A 22,214-nucleotide genomic window follows, 5' to 3' on the forward strand; every position below is an offset into this window, starting at 1 on the left:
GAGATTAAAAAAATTAATGACAGTTCAGGTTCATTTCATAGAGCAAACTTTTTTAAAAGCATGGATTGGAATTTTTTTTTTTCTTCCTATCTGGTGTGTGTGTGTGTGTGTGTGTGTGTGTGTGTGGTTTTGTTGTTGTTGTTGTTCATTTGGTTGGTTTGGCTTGGTTTTGCTACTAAGTTAATTTGATGTTATTAAGGCTCATCTGCCTCAGAATTTGTAGGGTTTTAGCATTAGAAAGCTGTGACCAAAATACAAATGAGGGGTTCAGTGTTATAAAACCATATTTAGGACAAAAACTAGTGTTTGATATTTTATGTATTCAGTTGTATCTTTGGCTTCTTTTTTTTTTTCTCCTTTTTTTTTTTTTAGATTTATTTATTTATTTATTTTTAGATTTATTTATTTGAGAGAGAGTGAGAGAAACAGCTGAGCAGGAGCCTGCCATGGAGTCATTCTCACAACCCTGAGAACATGACCTGAGCTGAAATCAAGAGTCAGATGCTTAACCCACTGAGCCCCCCCAGGCACCCTTGTATCTTTGATTTCTTCAGTTTCCTAAGTATTCACTCTACAAAAAAATTTTTAAAAAAAATGTTAATTTTGGAAATGGAGTTTTTCCCAAGTTCTGTTATTTTATACCAAATCCCAAAACATTTCCTTACATTTCTTTCTTCCTTTTTTTTTTTTTAAGATTTTATTTATTTATTTGACAGACAGAGATCACAAGTAGGCAGAGAGGCAGGCCGAGGGGGGGGCAGGCTCCCCACTGAGCAGAGAGCCCTATGTGGGGCTTGATCTCAGGACCCTGAGATCATGACCTGAGCCGAAGGCAGAGGCTTTAACCCACTGAGCCACCCAGACGCCCCTTTCCTTACATTTCTTATACATTTCTTACATTTCTACTCTTTCATTTCTACCTTTTTTTTTTTTGCTTTCTTACAAATAAACTTTTCTTATCAGTTTCTACTTCTGTGTTTCTTTGAACAGTTGATACATTCTTTCTTTTGAGATTATTTCCCCTTTCCCCCAAATTCCAGTACATCTACACACCTGTGATTTTTGTAATTCTTTAAAAGAGTATGCTGTAAGATTAAAAAATTACCATATAATACCTATATATACACAAAAATAGTAATTTCCCCCCCATTTCTCAAAAATGTGAAATAAAATTTTTGAATTATTACTTATTTGAATTATTAATATTTGAATTATTACTTACTTCCTTGAAGGTTACAATGAGGCCAAAGAAACTGAATTTAGGCAATAATTCTGGAAAGTGTTTAAATTCAATAGGGAACTTGATTTCTGAGTCACATTCAGATTGGCACTGCTTCTTTTCAATCCTTATTTCAGAAAATTGTGACAAGTAGTTAAGTTTGGGCTATATAAGGTATATCTAATAAAAATGAAAACAACAACAACAAAAAAAAAACAGGTCAGGGAACACTAAAGTTTCTGGAGCACTAATGGGAAAATGAGGTAATAAGTCAAAAGAGAGCTGTATTACATTTGCCTTGAGAATTGGTCAAAGTGGTGCAACAAATTACATAACAAGGAGCACAATAACTCTGTGATGTTTCAAGGGCCATTTTGACAGGGAGAGTCCAGAGGTAAAGAGAGAAAATGAATATAAAGTGTTGAATTTTGTTAGGCCTTAAAGTTGATGGTCATAAAATTTCCTGTAATGAATTTTTTTTTAATGTAGCATGCTAGAAATTATAAGTGGTCCCAAAAGAGTCTTATTTTTCCAGTTGAAGTAGTTGCTACCAATCTGAGACTTAAAAGTATGTTGTAGTCAAAATAAACAGGTGGTTATGAAAAATTAAATTTCCCTGGAGAAGTGAGCAAATAATAATGACATGCAAATAAGTATAATAACACATGGTTCACATTGTGAAGAAGGTCACATAGTGAAGGTAAATTCAACTTTATTCCCCCAGTTGAATGTTTGTTGTGTGCCTACTGTGTGTGCCCACCATGGCTATTGGCACTGTTCTAACCATCTGGTTATGTACATGGGAGATGGATGGGGCAGAGAAAGAGATAAAGCCTTTTTATATGTGTACACATAATACAAAAGCTTTTTTCTTGAATTTTTAAAGAATCACAAATATGAATTTGTATTTTAAAGTCAGAAAGATGAACAAATATTAAATACTTTTTATAATTCCCTAAAAAGTAAGTGCTCCAGTTTTAGCATAGACAGTTGATTTAGCTAGCTTCTTGGAAAGAGCCACTGTTGGATGTTCTCCTTCCTCTCTTCCATTTTTTTCTTTTCATTCTTCCTTTCATTTCTTCCATTTCTTGTGATTATTTTTTCACTGCTTATGAAGGTGAATTTAAGTTGCTTGCATACATATACATTAACACTTACCTTTTACCTATAGGGTAAAAGATCAGAAATGATTTGAAAGAAAAGTAGGTATTATTATGCCAGGTGTATGTCTGTTTGGTCTGCCATGATAAAAATCCCATAGATTGGTGGCATAAGCAACAGAAATTTATTTTCTCACAGTCCGAAGGCTAGGAAGTGCATGATGAAGATGCCAGCCAGTTTGGTTCCTGGTGAGGGGTCTCTTCCTGGCTTGTATATAGCTGCTTTCTAGATGTCCTCTAATTCAGGGACAGAGAGAGAGAGCTCTGTGGTTATTATATCACTTTTTATAAGGACAGTAATCCTGTGGGATCAGGGCCTCAATTTTATGAATTCATTTAACCTTAATTACCTCCTTATAGGTCCTATCTCCAAATTCAGTCCCACTGGGATTTAGGACACCAACATGGATTTGGGGGTACAATTCGGTCCGCAGCACCAGGGATACCCAGGAGGTAGTAATTGTCTTTGTTCACTCATTGTGTCATTAGGTAACATGCTGTCCTTTAAAGAACCTTAATGTGTTGAAATGTTCTGCCATATGCCAGTTAAGTAACTTTGGGCAAACTGCTTAACCTCCCTGCACCTCAGTTTTCTCATTGTAAAGTAGGATTGACAAAGCCTACTTTTTTGTGTTAATTTAGTAATCAAATAAAATTAGATCTATGTTTTACTTTCTGCAGTGCCCAACCTGTAGAAGGCATCTGTGAACTTCATACGACTTACTCTTCTTGAATCTAGTGGAAAGAAAGAAAACGATTATGTAGATTCAATTTTTTAAAATAAATGGAAAAAAGATTCACGTAAAGAGAGCATATTTAGCTCAAATGTTAAGGAGGATGTAGTTCCTTTTTTTATTCGGAATACTTTGAAAACATCATGAATGCACGATTTTAGCCATATATGCATATGTATATATGCACACCCATTGTATACATGTATATAATATATTTTTCAAGTGAACGTTTTTTATATTGGTTCTCAGTAAATGCTTAGGACAGATCATCTACATGTAACTCAATTTAAGTCGTGCTTATGGACATCTAAACCATGTGATGCATACGTGTTTCTGATGACCAATGGAATGTAAGTACAGGACTTCTTTGTATCAATTCCATACGTAGGCTGCAGTGTCTGCTAATTCTTTGAAAAATCTCTGGTATCTAATCCCTTGCATTTTTGTGAGGAGAGTTTTTATTGCTTTTCTTCGTTTTTCAAAAGTGACTTTACCCCTGAAAGGAGGAAAGGCAATATAATAGAGCTTAAAGCTCTGAGAGGAAGGGACAGCTCACACATCTCTGTGGCCTCTTCTCTCAAACACCAGATACGAATTGTACTTCAGGAAGAACTAGCTAAGTAAGAGCTGAGTTGGGGCTGTGCTCTCTGAAGTCCCTGAGGTTTTGTCATTCCACAAAGAGCATACAACCTAGAAAAGAGTTACCAGAAACTCAGGACCCAAATGTGGAAAATGAGAAGTCTGCTCTTTCTTTTTGCTCCAGAAGGGGCAGATTTCTCTTGTTCAACTTGCTGTATGTAGAATACTTGTGGCTTCTGATGCGACACTTACACTCTTCTTCAAAAAAAATTAAAAAAATAAAATGCTCCAGAAATGTTCAGTCCCTAGATGTGTCATGTCATTTATTATAATTCTCAGTTCTAATTGCAAAATATTGAGAAGACCATTTTAGCAGAAATTCAAGGATGAATTCTACATGCTGGTATCCGCTATAAAAGAACCGCTTTGGCTCTAAGAATGTTTGCCTTAAAGAAATAGTGTGTCTAAACATCAGTCAAAATGAATTAGCTACAAACGAAACTCCTGGGAGCTGAATGATTTGATTTGCTGGATGAGAATATTTGGAATTATATACTTGAAGTTTGGAAATTACGTGTCTCATTAAATAGTATTTTTTGTTGTAACAGTCTTTCTTAGTACACAGAGCACCTATTTCTTAATGCCTCTCCTGGGGCATTGAGTTTGCCAGTCATTTAGGGAGGGCCTAGCAGAAGCAGGTACGGGGTTTTTCCCTTGATGCACTCACAGTACTGCTGAAGTGACTGACACACGTTTTCACAACTAACTACAATGCATTGGGAAAGAGGATTATAATGGGGATATTGCTATGGGAACATAGATGAGGGAGCAATATATTTTGGTGGAGGTGTGGAAGGTGTCTGGGCTGGAGAGAGGAGGGTAAAAGGAGGGAGATTTACCATCCCTGTGGGAGTATGGAGTCAGGGGTTTTAGGCACAATTTGGCTGTTTTTAAGCTAGGAAATCAGTGATGGATTCGTAGTAACTTTAATCTGGAGCCTCTTTGCCCCCCCCCCCCCCCCCGCCCAGGTTGGTAACCTGTGAGCAAATGACTAAGTAGACATTTGTTTATATTCCTCAGACTCTACTTAAAACATATTTTTAGATGTTAGGTGTTTTACTTAGGTAATCTCCCTTAATAGTGATAACACTCTGAAGTAAGACTTGTTAGCTTTATTTTAGAGAGAGAGAAAAATAGCTTTGGAGAGAATAAGCAAAATGGTTCTGGTTACACAGTTAGTAGTCACCACTAACATTCTAGCTGATTGAATTAAATGTAAGAGAAAAACCTATAAAAATGAGGAGACAGATTATGGAATTGATAGAAAAAATAGTATCTGTGCTGTTTCTTTTGAGGTCCATAAAAAATAAACTTAGTCTTTGTGTTGAACACAACATTGAAAATACCAGATCTTAATGACCACATAACCTATTTATAATAAACCTTTATCATGAAGTGCCAGTAAAATTGATAACTTGAAGAGTTATTTTTCTATTTTTAAATAGTGTCAGCCTCCTTTAGCCTAATGAAGGACTAAAAATGGGATGGTGTCTGCTAGAAATGTGCCACTCTGAAAAGTGGATTAGGACTAGTCACCCATAGAGATCCTGGTTTTTCACAACCTTGCCCAATCTGTGGCATTTAAAATGGAGCTCCAAATAAGTGTTCTAGTTGAAAAAAATTCCTCGGAGATTTTTGTTTACTTTTGAGTGAAAAGCTTGATGAGTATAGATTGTTTTATTCCACTTCTAGGACCTCAGTTTGAGCAATTTTGACCTTTGCAGGGTGACAGTACTTTAAAACAACTAGTAATTTCAACATTATTTTTAGTGGAATGGTGTTGCAGTTGAGTCAGAATGTGTTGACTTTCCTGTTTTTACTTGGATCAGTGTACTTTATGGAGACTGATTAATGAATTAATGCTTCTCACTTTTTTATTTTCCTTTGAGGTATTTTATAGCCTTAGGCAAAATATGCACTCTTCCAAACCACAAATGATAAATGGAAAAAATAGTGTCTTTCTTTCCTTTATGGGGGCTATAGCAATCATTTAATGTGTGCAAAATGCTGGATGTTATCATTATGGTAAGTATTGGATTTCTTTGCTGTATTATGGAGCAGAATATCAAACAGTAATAAGATAAAACAGCTTTTCAAACGACTGGTGTTCTAGTCACTGAGAATTAAGAAATTATGAACCCTCTTGTGTTTTCTCTAGTCACTTCCCAAAGAGTCAGTGGGATACAAAGTGTTTGAGTTGGGGAAAGTAGTAATAGAGAAAGAGCAGGAGTAGTCATTAGTCTAGGGAATGTCTAGTGCTATAATTGAATACACTTTCCAAGAATTATTAGACTCATAACTAACAGTTGTACCAGTTCTGTTAAATATGGCAGCTATCCCACTTTGCAATATTGTATATAGTAGGTCATATAGTTTTAATATACTCTCCTAATATAAGTTTCTACTGTTGGTAATGAAAGCAACAGCTGGCAGCTAGTGCATTTTTGAAAAAGGTGTATGAAATAGAAAGGCTGTACAAGATCTTTATTTCTGTATTATAGATGGCAAATCAAAAGGTCTTTTGAATAATAACTTTATCGTGATAATTTACAACATTGTACTATACTATCCTTTGTTCTTTACTATAGTATAGTTGGCTCTTTGCCAAATCCCACTCCCATACACAAATACCCAATTTGAATAAAAATATGTAATGTTTTTTAAGGCCTGTGAAAAAAATAAATATTGTGACAAGTGACTGTTAGCGTTCTCTATGGAGTCTCGGTTATGTACATATTCCTTCATTGGAGTACAAATGGACAAAGATTTAATAAACACACTAGGCTGAATCAGGTATCCTAGGATTTCAGTACTGAATAATTTTTTTAATTGTAGGAAGTATTTAATCACATCTTGTTGGGTATTTTTTTTTTTAAAACAACTGTTCTTTCAGAAAAAAGACAACAGCATTTGATTAGGTATATTCCTAAATTCTGTACATTGTGCTTCTGTCTAATTCTCTGTCAGGACTATATTTATTTCTCTAATAACCAAGATTTGTATTAGCCCAATATTCATCAAAATATTTTAGTTGGTAGCCCCGTATTGTCACACATTTAAGTAAAACATTGTATATAAACATATCATTTTATTTTTACTAGTTTGGTGCTGTTCTCATTCAATAATATAAAGGAGAAAAAAAGTCCTTAACTCTCTGAAGTCTGAAGCAGTCACCACTTCAGTAAACCTTGAGCTCATAGTGAAGAGTTTATGCACTTTTCAGAAAGGGAAAGTAGAGCCTGTAAGGGCCTAATTACATACTCAGTAACTGATTCGTGGTGACTGTTTTAAATTGACTCAAATGAACTATCCTTATTGACATAGTTGGGGGAAAATATAACTTGTAATTTTTTTCCCAAAGAAATGAATTTTTTTTAATTTAATTTTTTTATTTTTTAAAAAATATTTTATTTATTTATTTGACAGAGAGAGATCACAAGTAGGCAGAGAGGCAAGCAGAGAGAGAGGAGGAAGCAGGCTCCCCGCTGAGCAGAGAGCCTGATGTGGGGCTCGATCCCAGGACCCTGGGATCATGACCCGAGCCGAAGGCAGAGGCTTTAATCCACTGAGCCACCCAGGCGCCCCAGAAATGAATTTTTATTAAAATTTCAGATTGCTTATTTATTCATAACATTTCTGGTTACCAGGTACACTGTTTTAGATACTTTTTTTTTGAAGATTTTATTTATGTATTTGACAGAGAAAGACAACGAGAGATGGAACACAAGCAGGGGGAGTGGGAGAGGAAGGAGCAGGCTTCCCACAGAGCAGGGAGCCTGACACAGGGCTTGATTCCAGGACTCCCAGATCATGACCTGAGCCACCCAGGTGCCCCTAGATACATCATTTTTTTAGTAGTTCAGAGTGCGAGCTTGGAAGCCACATACTGTGTACTAGGAAATTGCTCTAGCTTTCCATGCCACAGTCCCCTCATGCATGAGAAATAGTATCTTCTATACTTCATAGGGTTCTTGTAGCAATGTTAGAATGGGGCCTGAGCCACAGTATGCTCTCACTAAATTATATGTATATATTATTAACTAATATTATGTCATTTAATCCTCACAGAAAGCCTGTTGAGTAGTTGTTCCCATTTTACAAGGAGTCAAGCTATCCTAAATTACGTATCTAGTTAAGTGTTGAATTCAGATTAACATCAAGAGTTTCTTAAATCCAAAATCGTGTTCTTTATATTACGATGAACATGAGAAGGCATTTCAGAGCAAAAACGTGCCTCTATAGGAATAAGAATTTTTACGGTACAGTATGAAAGAATTAGCTGCTTGATTTTGGAGTTGTGGATAAATAATATTGAATAGTTGTAAGGGCAGTTTAGAGGATATCTTAAAATACTGGTATTATAATTTGGGATTTGTTAAGGCTGGTATTTGAAGGCATTGATAACATTTGGATATTCCTAATGGTGACAGGAAAAGGCAATTTTTTTTTTTTTTAAAGACAAGGTTAGCAAGTGAAGTGAGGATGACTTTATAGGAATCTTGATGTGAAGCGACAGCCAGACTAAAATGGCATCAGACAATGAAACCATGCAGAATACCATAGACATTTCAAAGAAACAAAAGCTTTGTTGATAGACTGGCTATGATAGGTGAAGAAGAGGAGAGCATAATTTACTTTCTAACCCAGGAGACTGTTTCATTCACTTAGGATGAACAAATCAAAACTGCTAGGCCTTTGCCCTTGTGCTAAGAGCTGGACCTTAAACCCTGGTGTTTTCCATGTCTCTACTCTTCGTTTCACGGGACTGTCTCCAATCTGTGGGTGGCAGCATCAGCTCCTTCGAGTCTCATTTTAGAGCTAGGAAGAATGAGGCTCAAAGATACCTCAAGTTATCTTAACGATAAAATGAAGGAATCAGTGCTAAAATTCAGAACCTTTGCAGTCTTCTGTTCTTCATGATTGTTAAAATCTTCTACAATTCTTTTAGCATAAGTGATAGTCTCTCTGAAAAAATTGAGTTCTTACTTAAGTTTGGGTTGTCCTATAGGCCCATGTTTGGTGACACACTGGTGATACATTGACCTGTGTGTGTGTGTGTGTGTGTGTGTAGCAGCTAGCTAGGTTTGAGCAGAATAGGGAGACCAGTATTCCCTCCTCTTCCAGAGTGAGCCTTCTCAGTCTATCAGAGGTGAAGCTTCCTTTAGAGGACTCTTGCACTTTTAGTGCTTCTGCTGAATACTTTTTTTTTTTTTAAGATTTTATTTATTTATTTGACAGATAGAGATCACAAGTAGGCAGAGAGGCAGGCAGAGAGAGAGGAGGAAGCAGGCTTCCCGCTGAGCAGAGAGCCCAATATGGGGCTCCATGCCAGGACCCTGGGATCATGACCTGAACTGAAGGCAGAGGCTTTAACCCACTGAACCACCCAGGCGCCCCTGCTGAATACTTCTGATTCTGGAGAACTGGTTTTTGTTCTCCAGCAATGATTTAAAGAATAATTTATCATAAAAATTAAATAGATTACACTGTAAAAATCATATAATTACTCCTGCAGAACTACACATGAAAGCAAGCACAGAAAATTATTGTGTAAAGTTTTTAACTAGCTTCTGATTAGCTGTAAGCTTATGTTTTTTTAAATTTATTTATTTTATTTATTTTTTTAAAAAAGATTTTATGTATTTTTTTGACAGACACAGAGAGGGAACACAAGCACAGGGAGTGGGAGAGGGAGAAGCAGGCTTCCCACAGAGCAGGGAGCCCGCTGCAGGGCTCGATCCCAGGTCATGACCTGAGCCGAAGGCAGATGCTTAGGACTGAGCCACCCAGGCGCCCCTAAGCTTATGTTTTCAATGTATCATGCAGTACCTTATAGTAAGTATGCAAAAATTAAGTATTCACTAATATGTACATGATAAAAAGATTAACACTGTAGCGACTAGATATTTTTGCTGGCATAGTTTTGATACTTTTACCCTAAATGCGCATGGGTTCTGTAGAGTTGGAGTTTCCAACACATGATAATTGGAATGGCAAAATATTCTTTCCCAACATGGACAACAGTCTTACATAGTTTCTGTGCAGTTGGTGATTTGTTCATCTCTTAGACAATGAGGAGTCTCTCTTTCAAAATGAGATTGTTGGAAGACTTCTTTCTTTTCAAGTAGGAGATCTGTTTCTCCAGTTGAAGGGAACACTAGCCCTAGGATCATAGCAAAACTAAGCTCTATTTTACTATTTTTGTAGGAGCTGTCCTGTTTATGTTCCTCTTTTTAAGGTTATAAACTGGAAACTTAATTTGAATGAGAGGGTATTTTTTTCAGTCTATATTTAGTAACTTTTAATTGCTGAGTGACCCTGGGCAAGGCATTTAAGCTCTCTGGTTTAGTTTTCTAATTTTCAAAATTAGAAGGTTAAAGCAAATTATTTTTATAGTTAGTGTTAAATCGAAGGAATCATGTTTCTATACTCATTTTATTTTTGAAGGTCCTTGGCACCTACGTTCTTTAATATTACCTTAGCAATCAAAAATATAGACTTAAAAAAAAAACAGCCTCAATACTGACATGAAAAAAAAACATTCATTTGCTTTCCAGCTATGCCGATTAGCTTGTTACCTGCTTAAGCAACCAAGATTCTTCTGAATTACACTTTGATCTCATTGGGCAAAATACCATAAAGTTCATAAGCCTGCCAGAATTCAGTTATAGTTAGATCCAATCTCTGGACATATATACTGGGACAATGATGATTATTTACATTTAATCTTTTAGGATTAACAAAAAATAGAGGAAAGACTGTAGCAGCTGACAAAAATGTATATCATTTCACGTTTTTGAAAAGGATTTTCCACAGGGTTGTTAACTGAATTTGATTATGGTAAAGGAGGTGGGGGCAATGTAGACTCATGACTCACTTCAAATACAAAACGTAAATTAGCATATGAATGTCCACCCCCCACATTATAAATATGGCTAGGATTAACAGCAAAAAAGAATCATTAGAAAGAATTTTTTTAAACTTATTTTTAATGTTTTTATTATTGATTAAATAAAAACACAGTGTAACAAAATATAGGCAGTTTTGCACTTTATATACAGTGATATTTCTCTAACATCTCCTGGAGAGATGCGGAGACCTGGCTACCTCTTCGACAGCAGATGGAATTGTCCTGTCCTTGATGGGATCCTTAAGGAGTGGAGAAGAAAGGGGGGCAGAAGCAAATCATTTTCTTATTGTCACCACTGTCCATACTTTCCAAAGGACCTTCTCTAGTTCTTAGTAATTCCTTGCACATTGGGAAAATGGAGGGAAAGGAAATACAAGAGGGATAGGATGTGGGGAGAGAGAGAGAAATCAGGGTAATTGGGAGAGCAGAATGGCTGGCAAAGGGAATCTCTATCAGTCTTTTGCAGTGTTCCCGTTGGCTGTTCTCCTTTACTGAGAAACTTCAGCTGTCCCTGGTCCTATTGCAGCTTTCTAGTAAAGAGGTAGAGAGGGAAGAAGGAAGAGCTGGGAGTCAGAGAAAGAGCCGGGTGATGGGAGAAAGGCACCCTAATTTAGGTCACCTTAAAACTTCCATTGCTGCCACTTCTTGCCCTTTGTCTCCACAGCTTTAACATCTTAGGCTGAAGAGTGCCTTCAAGTGGTGAAGGAAATGAAGGGGAATCTGGAGACCTGAAAACTCTATAGTCTTCTTCAGTATCCACCATTCTTCATCTGTTTCCCTGCCTCGTCCAATGCCTTCTCTAGAACAGGGGCTCCTAACCCCTGAGATAACTTATCCTTATTCCCGTGCTTCACAATGATCTTTTACTTCATAGAAATGTAGGCAAAGCTTGGAGTGTCTTTGAGGGTTTGGAGGGTAGGCCTATAGTTTATCAGATTCTTAAATGCATTCTGGACTTCATTTTGGCTCAGCATAACCTAACCCACAAGTGACTGTTAACTCTTTTTTGGCTTCTCCTTACCAACTCTTCATCAGCCCTTACCTTGCTTCTGTGGGCTCTTCTGGAAACTCCATATGCACTAAGTTGTTTCCATTGGAAAACGTCTGCAAATGATACACAAGTTTCCAGACAAAGCATTTCAAGATTAGAGACAACATAAGATATCATTTAAAATAAAATAGGAGGGAGGGAGGGGCGCCTGGGTGGCTCAGTGGGTTAAGCCTCTGCCTTCGGCTTAGGTCATGATCTCAGGGTCCTGGGATCGAGCCCTGTATCTGGCTCTCTGCTCAGCAGGGAGCCTGCTTCCCCCTCTTTTTCTGCCTCTCCGCCTCCTTGTGATCTCTGTCTGTCAAATAAAGAAATAAAATCTTAAAGAAATAAAATAAAATAGGAGGGAGATCAAATGCTGTCTTGAAATAATAATGTATTTCTTCCTCCCTCCCCACTGCCCACAAGAATTTTAAAAAAGAAAGATATTTAAAAATCCTTCATTTGTAATCTTGAAGTATCTGAACTAAATATTTGAAGGCTTAAAAAGACCTGGAGTTGCTGTGTGCTTTTGCGATCACACTATTCATATCCTTTGTAAACTCCTCATGACTGAGTAAATATGAGACAAACCTCGAATTAGAAGCTTAGGTTTTTGACCAAAAGATTTTCCAGGGTTAAAAGGCCCTATTGACAGAATGTTCCCCTTAAGGTTTAATGAAAGTGGAAACAATAAAGTCTAAAAAGAAAGCCATTCATATCAAGAGTTTTCTTTCTAACTTGTACCTTAAATTCTCACCCTTACATCCTTGAACCACATTCTTTTCTTACCTGAAAAAAAATTTTTTTTTTCCAAAAGTTCTTTCCAGAATATTGTGATACTCATGTTTTCAGACACTGGAAGAGATCAGGTGAATATTCTGTACATATTTTTAAAGTACTGCATGTAATGCATGTATTATCGATGAGTACTAGGAATGTGCATACAGACACCATCATTTAATTTTCTCCTAATCTTGTTAATGAGGAAATTAGATATTAAGCAGTATGCAAGGACTAGAAAGTATAGTCCTGATTTCTGATAAACATTTTAACTAAGTATTTTCAAAGTTAATTTATGAAAGACAGCTGGTTGGTCTGTAGACCCATTATGCCAAGCAAAGGAAGATTACTGTTACTAGCATCTGATACAGTTAACCAAGAAATTGTATTAGAGTGGAAAATGTGGTCACCAGGGCATGCAAGAAAACGGAGCAGCTCAGCAGGGCACTGAGGTTGGTCTCCAGACTGGAACTGGTATAAATACGCCCTGAGGAAAGGAAGGAAGGAATCTTTAATCTTCATGGCTTAGTAACTTATATTTCTCTAATTATCATCAATAAAACTTTCACACTGGACATAAAAGAAACACTCTTAATGAATTTATGTTGGTATTCTTATTTACAGAAAAAAAAAAATCCAACATAGTGTGGTTCCATGTTAACCTACCATTGGAATCTGTCATCTTTGCTTTCATATCATGCTCAATTTCAGCCAGTAAATGGTAAACCAACATTTTAAATTGTTCAACACTATAATTCTATCTGCAAAAAGTCTATTTTGCTTTTTTAAACTTAATATTAGGTTTTAATCATACTTTCTACCACCCTTCCTTTGGTTGCCACCTCAGTAGATGAGAAGAATAAAAGCATCTGCCTGAAGCAAATACACTGCAGTTCATTGCCAAACAGAGATTCCCAAGAAACCAAACAGAAAAGGGATAAAAATGAGAGGCATATTTTATTAGATGTCTTCTACACCTGCTTCCTTCATCTTTTAGACCTCTTTACCAAAGCCCATTGGATATCCTTAATTTTCTTGAAGCCACAAGGCACATGAGCTAATGGTTATTTTTGTCACTGCACTAAACACTTGTCTTATAATATTAAATTATTAAGGATAATGGCATAGAATGTTCTATATGTAGGGGAACTCTACAAAAGTTTCTTAGCTGAAAAAAGGTTATAGTTGCTAGGCAGATTGGTTATTTATTAAGCTAGCATTGTAAATAAAAAGAGTATTTAAACAGCTGGTATCTCCGTGATCCTACCATTAATCTTTTCCAAAAAAGTGTGACAAGAAGTGATATTTGACAGTAGTTTTAGAAAATGATAGGGAAAATCAATTGATTATGCAATTTGTATTTTATTTTCAGAATAAAATAAAATAAAAATAAAATAATATGCAATCTAGTAATTTAAATTCATTTTAGAATTAATATTATTCTAACCTACAAAATCTATTTTATCTTTCAGAATGAGATACTATATGTTATTAATGATCTAAATTAAATTAGCACTCTGTTAAAATTTACTTTTCTGTAATACTGTTTGTGGACTTACAGATTTACTGATTTTGTAAAAAACTATGCCTGAAAGTCTGATAGAACCTGAAAGATTAAAAAAAAGCAAATCAACAATATATAAACAAAAAAGTTGTGTAAAATCAACCAAAACTTTTGCTCTGTGCAATACAATAGTGAATGATAATTCACCAAAAAATGCATACTTTATTGATTTCTTAATGTGCACTGTATTTTTAAATGAAAGGTTAGTTTTAGAATATTTGGGGGTTTGTAGAAAAATTGTGAAAAGGTAGGGTTCCTATACACGCCATACTCAGTTTCCCCTATTATTGACATCTTATATTAGTATGCTCTGTGGCACAATTAGTGAGCTGATAATTATTACATAATTACTAGCTAAAGTTTACACTTTATTTGAGCTGTCTGAATTTTTACCCATTTTTCTGGAACTTCAGGATGCCACATTACATTCAGTCATCGTGTCTCTTTAAACTCTTCTTGGCTGTGACATTATCCAGATTCCTCCCCCTCTTGTTTTAATGGTCTTGACAGTTTTGAGGAGCACTGGTCACGTATTTAACCGAATATTCCTTTACTGAGATTCGTCTGATGTTTTTCTTATGATAATATTGGGATTGGAGTTAAGGGTTTTGGGGAGGAGAACCACACAGGCAAAATGCAGTTCTTATGTCAAAGGTTAATACTCTCAACATGATTTATTACTGCTGCTGTGAACCTTGATCACCTGGTTGAGTGGCATTTGTCAGATTTCTCCACTGTATAACTCTTTCCCCCTTTCTCTGTAGTGTAATCTTTGGAAGGAAGGCACTGTGTGCAGCCCATACTTTAGAAGTGGGTATTTATGCTAAATAAAATTCCTTGAGGGTGGAATATTGATGTAAATCATTTGGAATTATTCTGCATGGGAGATTTATCTATTTTCCCTTTTTAATTTTTTTTGTTTGCTTAATTGTGGACTCATGGATATTTATTTTATGCTTTGGATTATAGTTCGTTACTGTTTTCTATTCAGCTGCTCGAACAGTTTCAAACGGTATCTTTTGAACTATTTATTTAGATTTGGAAGTTTCTAGCACAGTGCCAGAAACATAGTAAATGCTCAGTACATGATAATTTATTGTGAACCTAAATGTAGAAATATGCTCAAGGGCTATTTCCTAATTAAGAAATAGATATGTACTTTATTTGAGATGAACTTAATCCTTAATTACAGATCTCTGTTTATGCCCTTGGAAAGAAAAAGAAAATGAAAGGAGACATAGTATATAACTTACATATTACTGCGTAATGGCGCATTATAAATAACCAACAAAACTTAGAAGCAAACAACAATAAACATTCATTTAGCTCATGAGTCTGTGGGATTCAGCTGATCTGGGACGAGTTTGGCTGGTTTTGCCTGGGTTCACCAATATGTTTATGTGGCAGGTGTGGGAGGGACGGGAAAGTGGTTGGCGTGGATCAGCTGTCCCTAGTTATGCCTCACGGGACATAATTGGGGACACAAAGCTCTGGTCCACTTTTTGCTTCTCATGAAGGATAGCCTGGGTATGTTCTTATGGTGATGGATAAAGGTAAGAGTGAGCAGAAATATGTAAGTGCTTTTCTCAAGCCTCTGAAAGCCTCGAGCCGCTTTCATTCCAGTGGCCAAAGCAAGGTACCAGCTGTGCCCAAATTTAAGAAGTGGGGAGAAAGAGATTGTGCCTCCTTAGTAAGAAGAACTACAAAGTCACATGGTATGTGTGTATAAAGAAGGGATAAAGCATAGGTCTATTAAAGCAATCAATCTACCATACCTAACTATACAAGGGAAAATGTCTAAACTCTCTTGGTTGTGTGTCTATTGGTTCTGAAATACGCTTCCACCCTGTTTTTGTTATGAATTGTGACAGTAAGTAAAAGTACAGCATTATCATTAACTGTCATATTTCAAAAGCTGTTCTTTCCAAACCGACGACCAAATCATTTAAAAGTATAAGATGGTAATTTGCTTTTCAATTCCACACACATCTTGGATTATAGTGAAATCTTATTGAACAAGTGCTTTTTAATGGGGTGTATTTCCAATATGAATGAGAACTTCATGCAGTAAAACTTGAAGTATAGCAAGGAACACGTCTATAAAATGAAAGAATTAGCTAAGCCGATAAATCTCTTCCGTATACATTTATGCTAGAATTAGACATGAATAATCTATTTGTAGTGAATATTTAGGAAAGGATAAATTCTTACTTATAAAGAGGTCTCCATGGAAATGATCTTTCAAATAGTTATTGACAATTGCAAAATATACAGCTTGCAAATTTGTTGTTTTAGTGTTTAAGATAAGCCTTTAAGAATTCATGCATATCAAATCCTAATTTTTTCTGTAGAAAAAATGAAGTAAAACAAGCTGAAATAAATGTGCTTTTCTCATAACCATCTGAAAATAATGTATAACCTATAATTAAACATAAACTTTTATGTTTACATCTTATATGCTAAATACAGTCCTGAAAGAAGCAGTTTCTATTACACTTCCCTTAGGAAGCTGCTTATGTTTGAGGCAGCACTTTGTAGGAAAAAAAAAAAAAAAAAAAGATAAAACTTCAGATCTACAGACATCCGTGGGTTGCAATCCTGATTCTTTCTTTTGGTTTAGCAGGGATTTTTAACCTCTGTGAGTCTCAGTTTCCTTATCTGTGAAAAGGAAGTATGGTGTCTATCCCATATGATTTTTAATGAGAATTTGTTGATATATAAAATGTCAAACCTAGCACAGTGCTTCACATATAAAAAGCACTTTACTAATCTTCTGATATCACTGACTTCCAAGATAACACACATTTACATTTACTTATTACTTGACATCCAAATAGCTACCTTTCAAAAAGTTTTTTGTCATATGCTGGGATGCTATTCTCACTTTTAGGTTATCTATCATATACGATCACTTTGTAGGCAAATGCAGGCTTAGGAAAATGTATCCTAGGAAGAAATTCATCCTCAGAGTCTAAGCAAAACCAAGGACTAGAGCAAACAAGGATTTATATACACTCTTGTCCTAATCCCGTTCTCTGAAATTTAACAGGGGCATACATTAATTAGTTTGATAATCAATCTACCCCATTAATACCAACATGGAAAAGGTTTTCATATATATGAATGTGTACACACACACACACGAAGCTGGAGAATTTTGTTCAGAACAATTTGAGCTTTGAGAAATATCTACATAGGTAAGAAAACAGGATTGCAAATATTCGACTTCAGTTTAAATATCACTTTTTCCTCTTTCCAGAGACAATGAAAAACTCTTGCTTATGGCTATAATAATCAGGCAGTTCTGTGATATACATTTCTAAGAACTGTTCTTAGTTTAATTCTTTTAATGTGGCCATATGCTTGTCACAGGATATCCTAGATGATGCCAGGTCCTCAACAGCAAAATCAGTAAGGGACAAACAGGCTTAGTTGGTGTTCGATTTGCAGTTTTCAAATCAGAGCTTCCAATTGGTTCAGGGAAACATTCTGGTATCCCAGCCAGGTTTTTTCAGTCCAAGAGCCTGAGTATCATATTGCACAGAATCTGTGAACAAGAGTTGTCTCTAAGCTACCACATTCCTCCCTTACCTGTTTAGACAGTGCTAAGGAGAAGGCTTAGGTCTCCAGCAGAGCTTGACATTGCTTCCATCATGGTAAGAAATACATGCACACTCCCAGACTAGCTGACACACTGAAAACTGGCCTGTAGACAGTGTATTTAAATTTTTTGATGGGCCTATGATGAGCAAATCTACCTGGTAGACTGTATCCCATTGTGAAAAAGTGCTCCAGAAAGAAGACTGAGTGAGAACAATGGAAGTGTTTCTTTATACTCTCATTTCTCTCCCTCAACATCATTTATTTCATTGTCCAGCCAGTGGGGATATATGGAAGGGTCTCAGTTATTGGATGGAGTGGTCTTAGAACATGACTCAGGTTCTTTTGATATTAAGAATTCCTTATGATTCATATCAACTTAAAAATCTATTCTCCCCATGAAATGACTTTCACTTTTAAATTCTTTGGTATTTATGGAATTAATAATGGATTGCCCTAACACAAAGCCTTTCATCCAGAAACTTGAAAGCACTTTTTATTTGTCACATACTCTGGTTATTTCATATGACTATAAATATCTTTTATGATTGATACTGAAGTGAGAGAAAAGAAACACAAAGCGTAATTTTGGAAAAACTTTCAAATATATAAGATCTCATCTTAATTAACTGTATTAGTTTTTTATAGTTCATGACTGAAATGTGCTTCTACTTAAAAGTTAGCTTTGCTAAGATCCATTTCTTTTAAATCAGATTTTAATTTAAAATGGTTTGTCCTTATTTCAAAAAATATAATACGGAGAATATTTTGTCTCAGATTTTGAATTTCCATCACTAAAAATTTCATATCTTAATATATGTAAATGTATTCTACATTGGCCTTTAATCCTCTTGGGCAATTACTAAAGTAATTCATAGTCCTGTTCTTCCTGGTATGTAGGAATAGATTAAATTTGTTAGGACACTTAAGTAGTATTAGATAAATTAAGTTCCATTGACCTAAAGATAGCTAATTCTCTAGAAATGAAGCAGTTTATTTCATAACTCTTGTACAAGTTTATGTTGGAATTTTGAGGGTAATAATGAAATCATTGTTTAATGGGTTCTTAGTTCATAGAGCACACTATGAAAATCCTTATCATTCATCCAAGTGATAATACATATATGCAAAAATTGTGAACCAGTCTTCTGCATGTGATTAGCATTCTAAGCTCACATAAATACTTTAAACTCTTGTGTATTTGATTTAAAAGGAAGTTTCTGGAAATAAACTATAGTATATGAATAAGTAAGATCATAGTATGGTTTGCTATATTGTAGTTCTTGCCTCTGCTACTAGCCAGGATAGGACATTAGACACGTCCTCTAGCTTCCCTCAACTGTAAAATGAAAGCATATTGTGTTGATAATTGCTGAAGCCATTTTAGGTTTCTATATGATATAGTAAATTGTAATTCTTTCTAAAATATGAAGCATTCTTTTTCTGTTTTTAAACCATGCATTTGGTTATCTGATATTGAGACAAAGTTATGATTAATTATAACTAATTTCATTTTTTTATGTGATGTTAGTCACCATGCAGTACATCGTTAGTTTTTGGTGTCATGTTCCATGATTCATTGTTTGCCTATAACAGCCAGTGCTCCATGCAATACGTGTCCTCCTTAATACCCATCACTGGGCTCATCCATCCCCCGACCACCCCCTCCCCTCTAAAACCCTCAGTTTGTTTCCCAGAGTGCATAGTCTCATGGTTCGTCTCCCCCTCTGATCCCCCCCCTTCATTTTTCCCTTCCTTCTCCTAATGTCCTTCATATTATTCCTTACGTTCCACAGGTAAGGTTTCACTTACTTCAGTTTTATAGTCAGCAGTGCTGAAACCAGTAGCAGGTCACACAGAAAAATACACCATCTAGAGCTGTTGTTGGCACCAAAATAAATGTTATTCTTTCTTCTGAAATTTTATCTGAGTAAATTAAAAGGAAGACACAAACACTGCTGGACAATTTTTAAAAATTTAAATTCAAATTAGTTAACATATAGTATAATACTAGTTTTAGGACTAAAATTTAGTGATTCATCACTTACATATAATACCCAGTGCTCATCACAAATGCCCTCCTTGAAACCCACCACCTATTTATTTGTTTATTTATTTATTTATTTGACTATTAATTTATTTGAGAGAGAAAGAGACAGAGAACAAAGGCAGGGGGAGAGGCAGAGAGAGAAGCAGACTTCTGCTGAGCAGAGAGCCCGACACAGGCTTGATCCCAGAACCTTGGGATCATGGACCTGAGCCCAAGGCAAACATTTAACCAATTGAGTTAAACATCATAGCATCTGAGTTTAACAGACTGAACATTCTACCCAGCACCCATTTAGCCCATCCCCCTGCCCACCTCCCCTCCAGCAACCCTCAGTTTGTTCTCTGTAGTTAAGAGTCCATTTTATGGTTTGTCTTTTCTTTTTCTTTCCCCTTTATTCATCTGTTTTGTTTCTTAATTCCACATATGAGCAAAATCATATGGTATTTGTCTTTCTCTCACTGACTTACTGTGCTTAGCATAATATACTCCATCCATGTTGTAGCAAATGTCAAAATTTCATTCTTTTTTATGGCTGAGTAATATTCCATTATATACATATACCACAGTTGCTTTATCCATTCATCAATTGATGGACATTTGGGCTGTTTCCATAATTTGGCCATTGTTAACAATGCTTCTATAAATATTGGGGTGCATTAGCCCCTTCAAATAGGTATTTTTGTATTCTTTGGGTAAATACCAAGTACTGCAATTGCTGGGTTGTAGAATAGTTCTATTCTTAACTTTTTGAGGAACCTCCATCCTGTTTTCCAGAGTGGTTGCACCAGATTGTATGAGGTTGTATTATCTCCAACAGTGTACGAGGATTTCCCTCTCTCTGCATCCTTGCCAATATCTGTTGTTTCCTGTGTAGTTACATTTAACCATTCAGACAGGTGTGAAGTGATATCTCATTGTAGTTTTAATTTGCATTTCCCAGATGATGAGTGATGTTGAGCATCTTTTCACATGTCTTTTGGCCATTTGTATGTCTTCTTTGGAGAAATGTCAGTTTATGACTTATGCCCATTTCTTAACTGGATTATTTGTTTCTTAGGTGTTGTGTTTGATAAATTATTCATACATTTTGAAACTAACCCTTTATCAGATATATCATTTGCAAATATCTTCTCCCATTCTGTCGGTTGCCTTTTAGTTTTGTTGATTGTTTTCTTCATTGTGCAGAAGCTGTTTATCTTGATGAAGTCCTCATAGTTCATTTTTGCTTTTGTTTTGTTTCCCTTACCTCCAGAGACATATGTAGTAAGAAGTTGCTTTGGCCAATGTCAAAGAGATTGCTGCCTGTGTCACAGGCCCTTTATCCATATTGAATTTGTTTTTGTATATAGTGTAAGAAAGTGGTCAAGTTTCATTCTTCTGCATGTTGCTGTCCAGTTATCCCAACACCATTTGTTGAGGAGATTATCTTTTTTCCATAGGGTATTATTTCCTGCTCTATCAAAGATCAGTTAACCATATAATGGGTCCATTTCTGAGTTTTCTATTCTGTTCCGTTGATCTATGTGTCTGTTTTTCATATTGTCTTGATGACCTTAGCTTTGTGATATAGCTTGAAGTCTGGAATTATGATGCCTCCAGCTTTGCTTTTCTTCTTCAGGATTGCTTTGGCTATTTGGGGTCTTTTGTGGATCCATACAAATTTTAGTATTGTTTTTTTCTAGCTCTGTGAAAAATGCCAATGATATTTTGATAAGGATTGCATTAAATGTGTAGGTTGCTTTGGGTAGTATAGACATTTTAACATTGTTTGTTCTTCAGTCCACGAGCATGGAATGTTTTTCTATTTCTTGTGTTATCTCCATTTTCTTCCATAAATGTGCTATAGTTTTCAGAGTAAACATCTTTTACCTCTTTGGTTAGGTTTATTTCCAGGTAACTTAGGGTTTTTGGTGCAATGTAAATGGACCAATTCCTTGATTTCTCTTTCTGCTGCTTCATTATTGGTGAAATGCAACAGATTTCTGTATGTTGATTTTATTTTTCCCCGCTGGACATTTCTTTTTTTTTTTTTTTTAAAGATTTTATTTATTTATTTGACAGAGATCACAAGTAGGCAGAGAGGCAGGCAGAGAGAGAGAGAGAGGGAAGCAGGCTTCCTGCAGAGCAGAGAGCCCGATGCGGGGCTCGATCCCAGGACCCCGAGATCATGACCCGAGCCGAAGGCAGCAGCCCAAACCACTGAGCCACCCAGGCGCCCCCCCCCCCCCCCCCCCCCCCCCCCCCCGCTGGACATTTCTAAGAGTATACTATGACTATCACTATTTTTCTTCCATGGCTATTACATGACTCAACATCAGCATGGTACTATTAATTTCTTCTGTGTATAGGGAGAATAAGTAATCAAGTAATTAATGCAATGGTATTGGAGGATATATTTGTTATGATTCTTTCAGTTGCAAATAATAGGAATGCAAGTCAAGTGAGTTTTATAAAAATGAAATTTTTTGGATTACACCCAAGTTCAGAATAATGCATTAAAACTGGCTTCAGGTCTTGGACTCTAGAGC

At 35.9% G+C, this 22,214-nt stretch overlaps 1 protein-coding gene across 12 annotated transcripts in view; it reads left to right on the top strand.

The window, feature by feature from the left end:
* ALCAM (activated leukocyte cell adhesion molecule) overlaps nucleotides 1-22,214 on the top strand; it is a 213,840-nt gene that overhangs the window by 44,794 nt on the left and 146,832 nt on the right. For 3 of the 12 annotated variants that reach the window (XM_082696752.1, XM_082696756.1, XM_082696751.1), the window contains exon 2: nucleotides 2,740-2,832. The exons of the other annotated variants lie outside the window; for them this stretch is intronic. In XM_082696752.1, coding sequence (XP_082552878.1) covers nucleotides 2,784-2,832 — 49 coding nt within the window. In that variant the 5' untranslated portion in view covers nucleotides 2,740-2,783. The remainder of the gene's footprint in view (nucleotides 1-2,739; nucleotides 2,833-22,214) is intronic. 12 annotated transcript variants of the gene reach the window in all.

This window comes from Mustela nivalis (genome assembly GCF_964662115.1).
Source record: "Mustela nivalis genome assembly, chromosome: 1".
Taxonomy (NCBI): Eukaryota; Metazoa; Chordata; class Mammalia; order Carnivora; family Mustelidae; genus Mustela; species Mustela nivalis.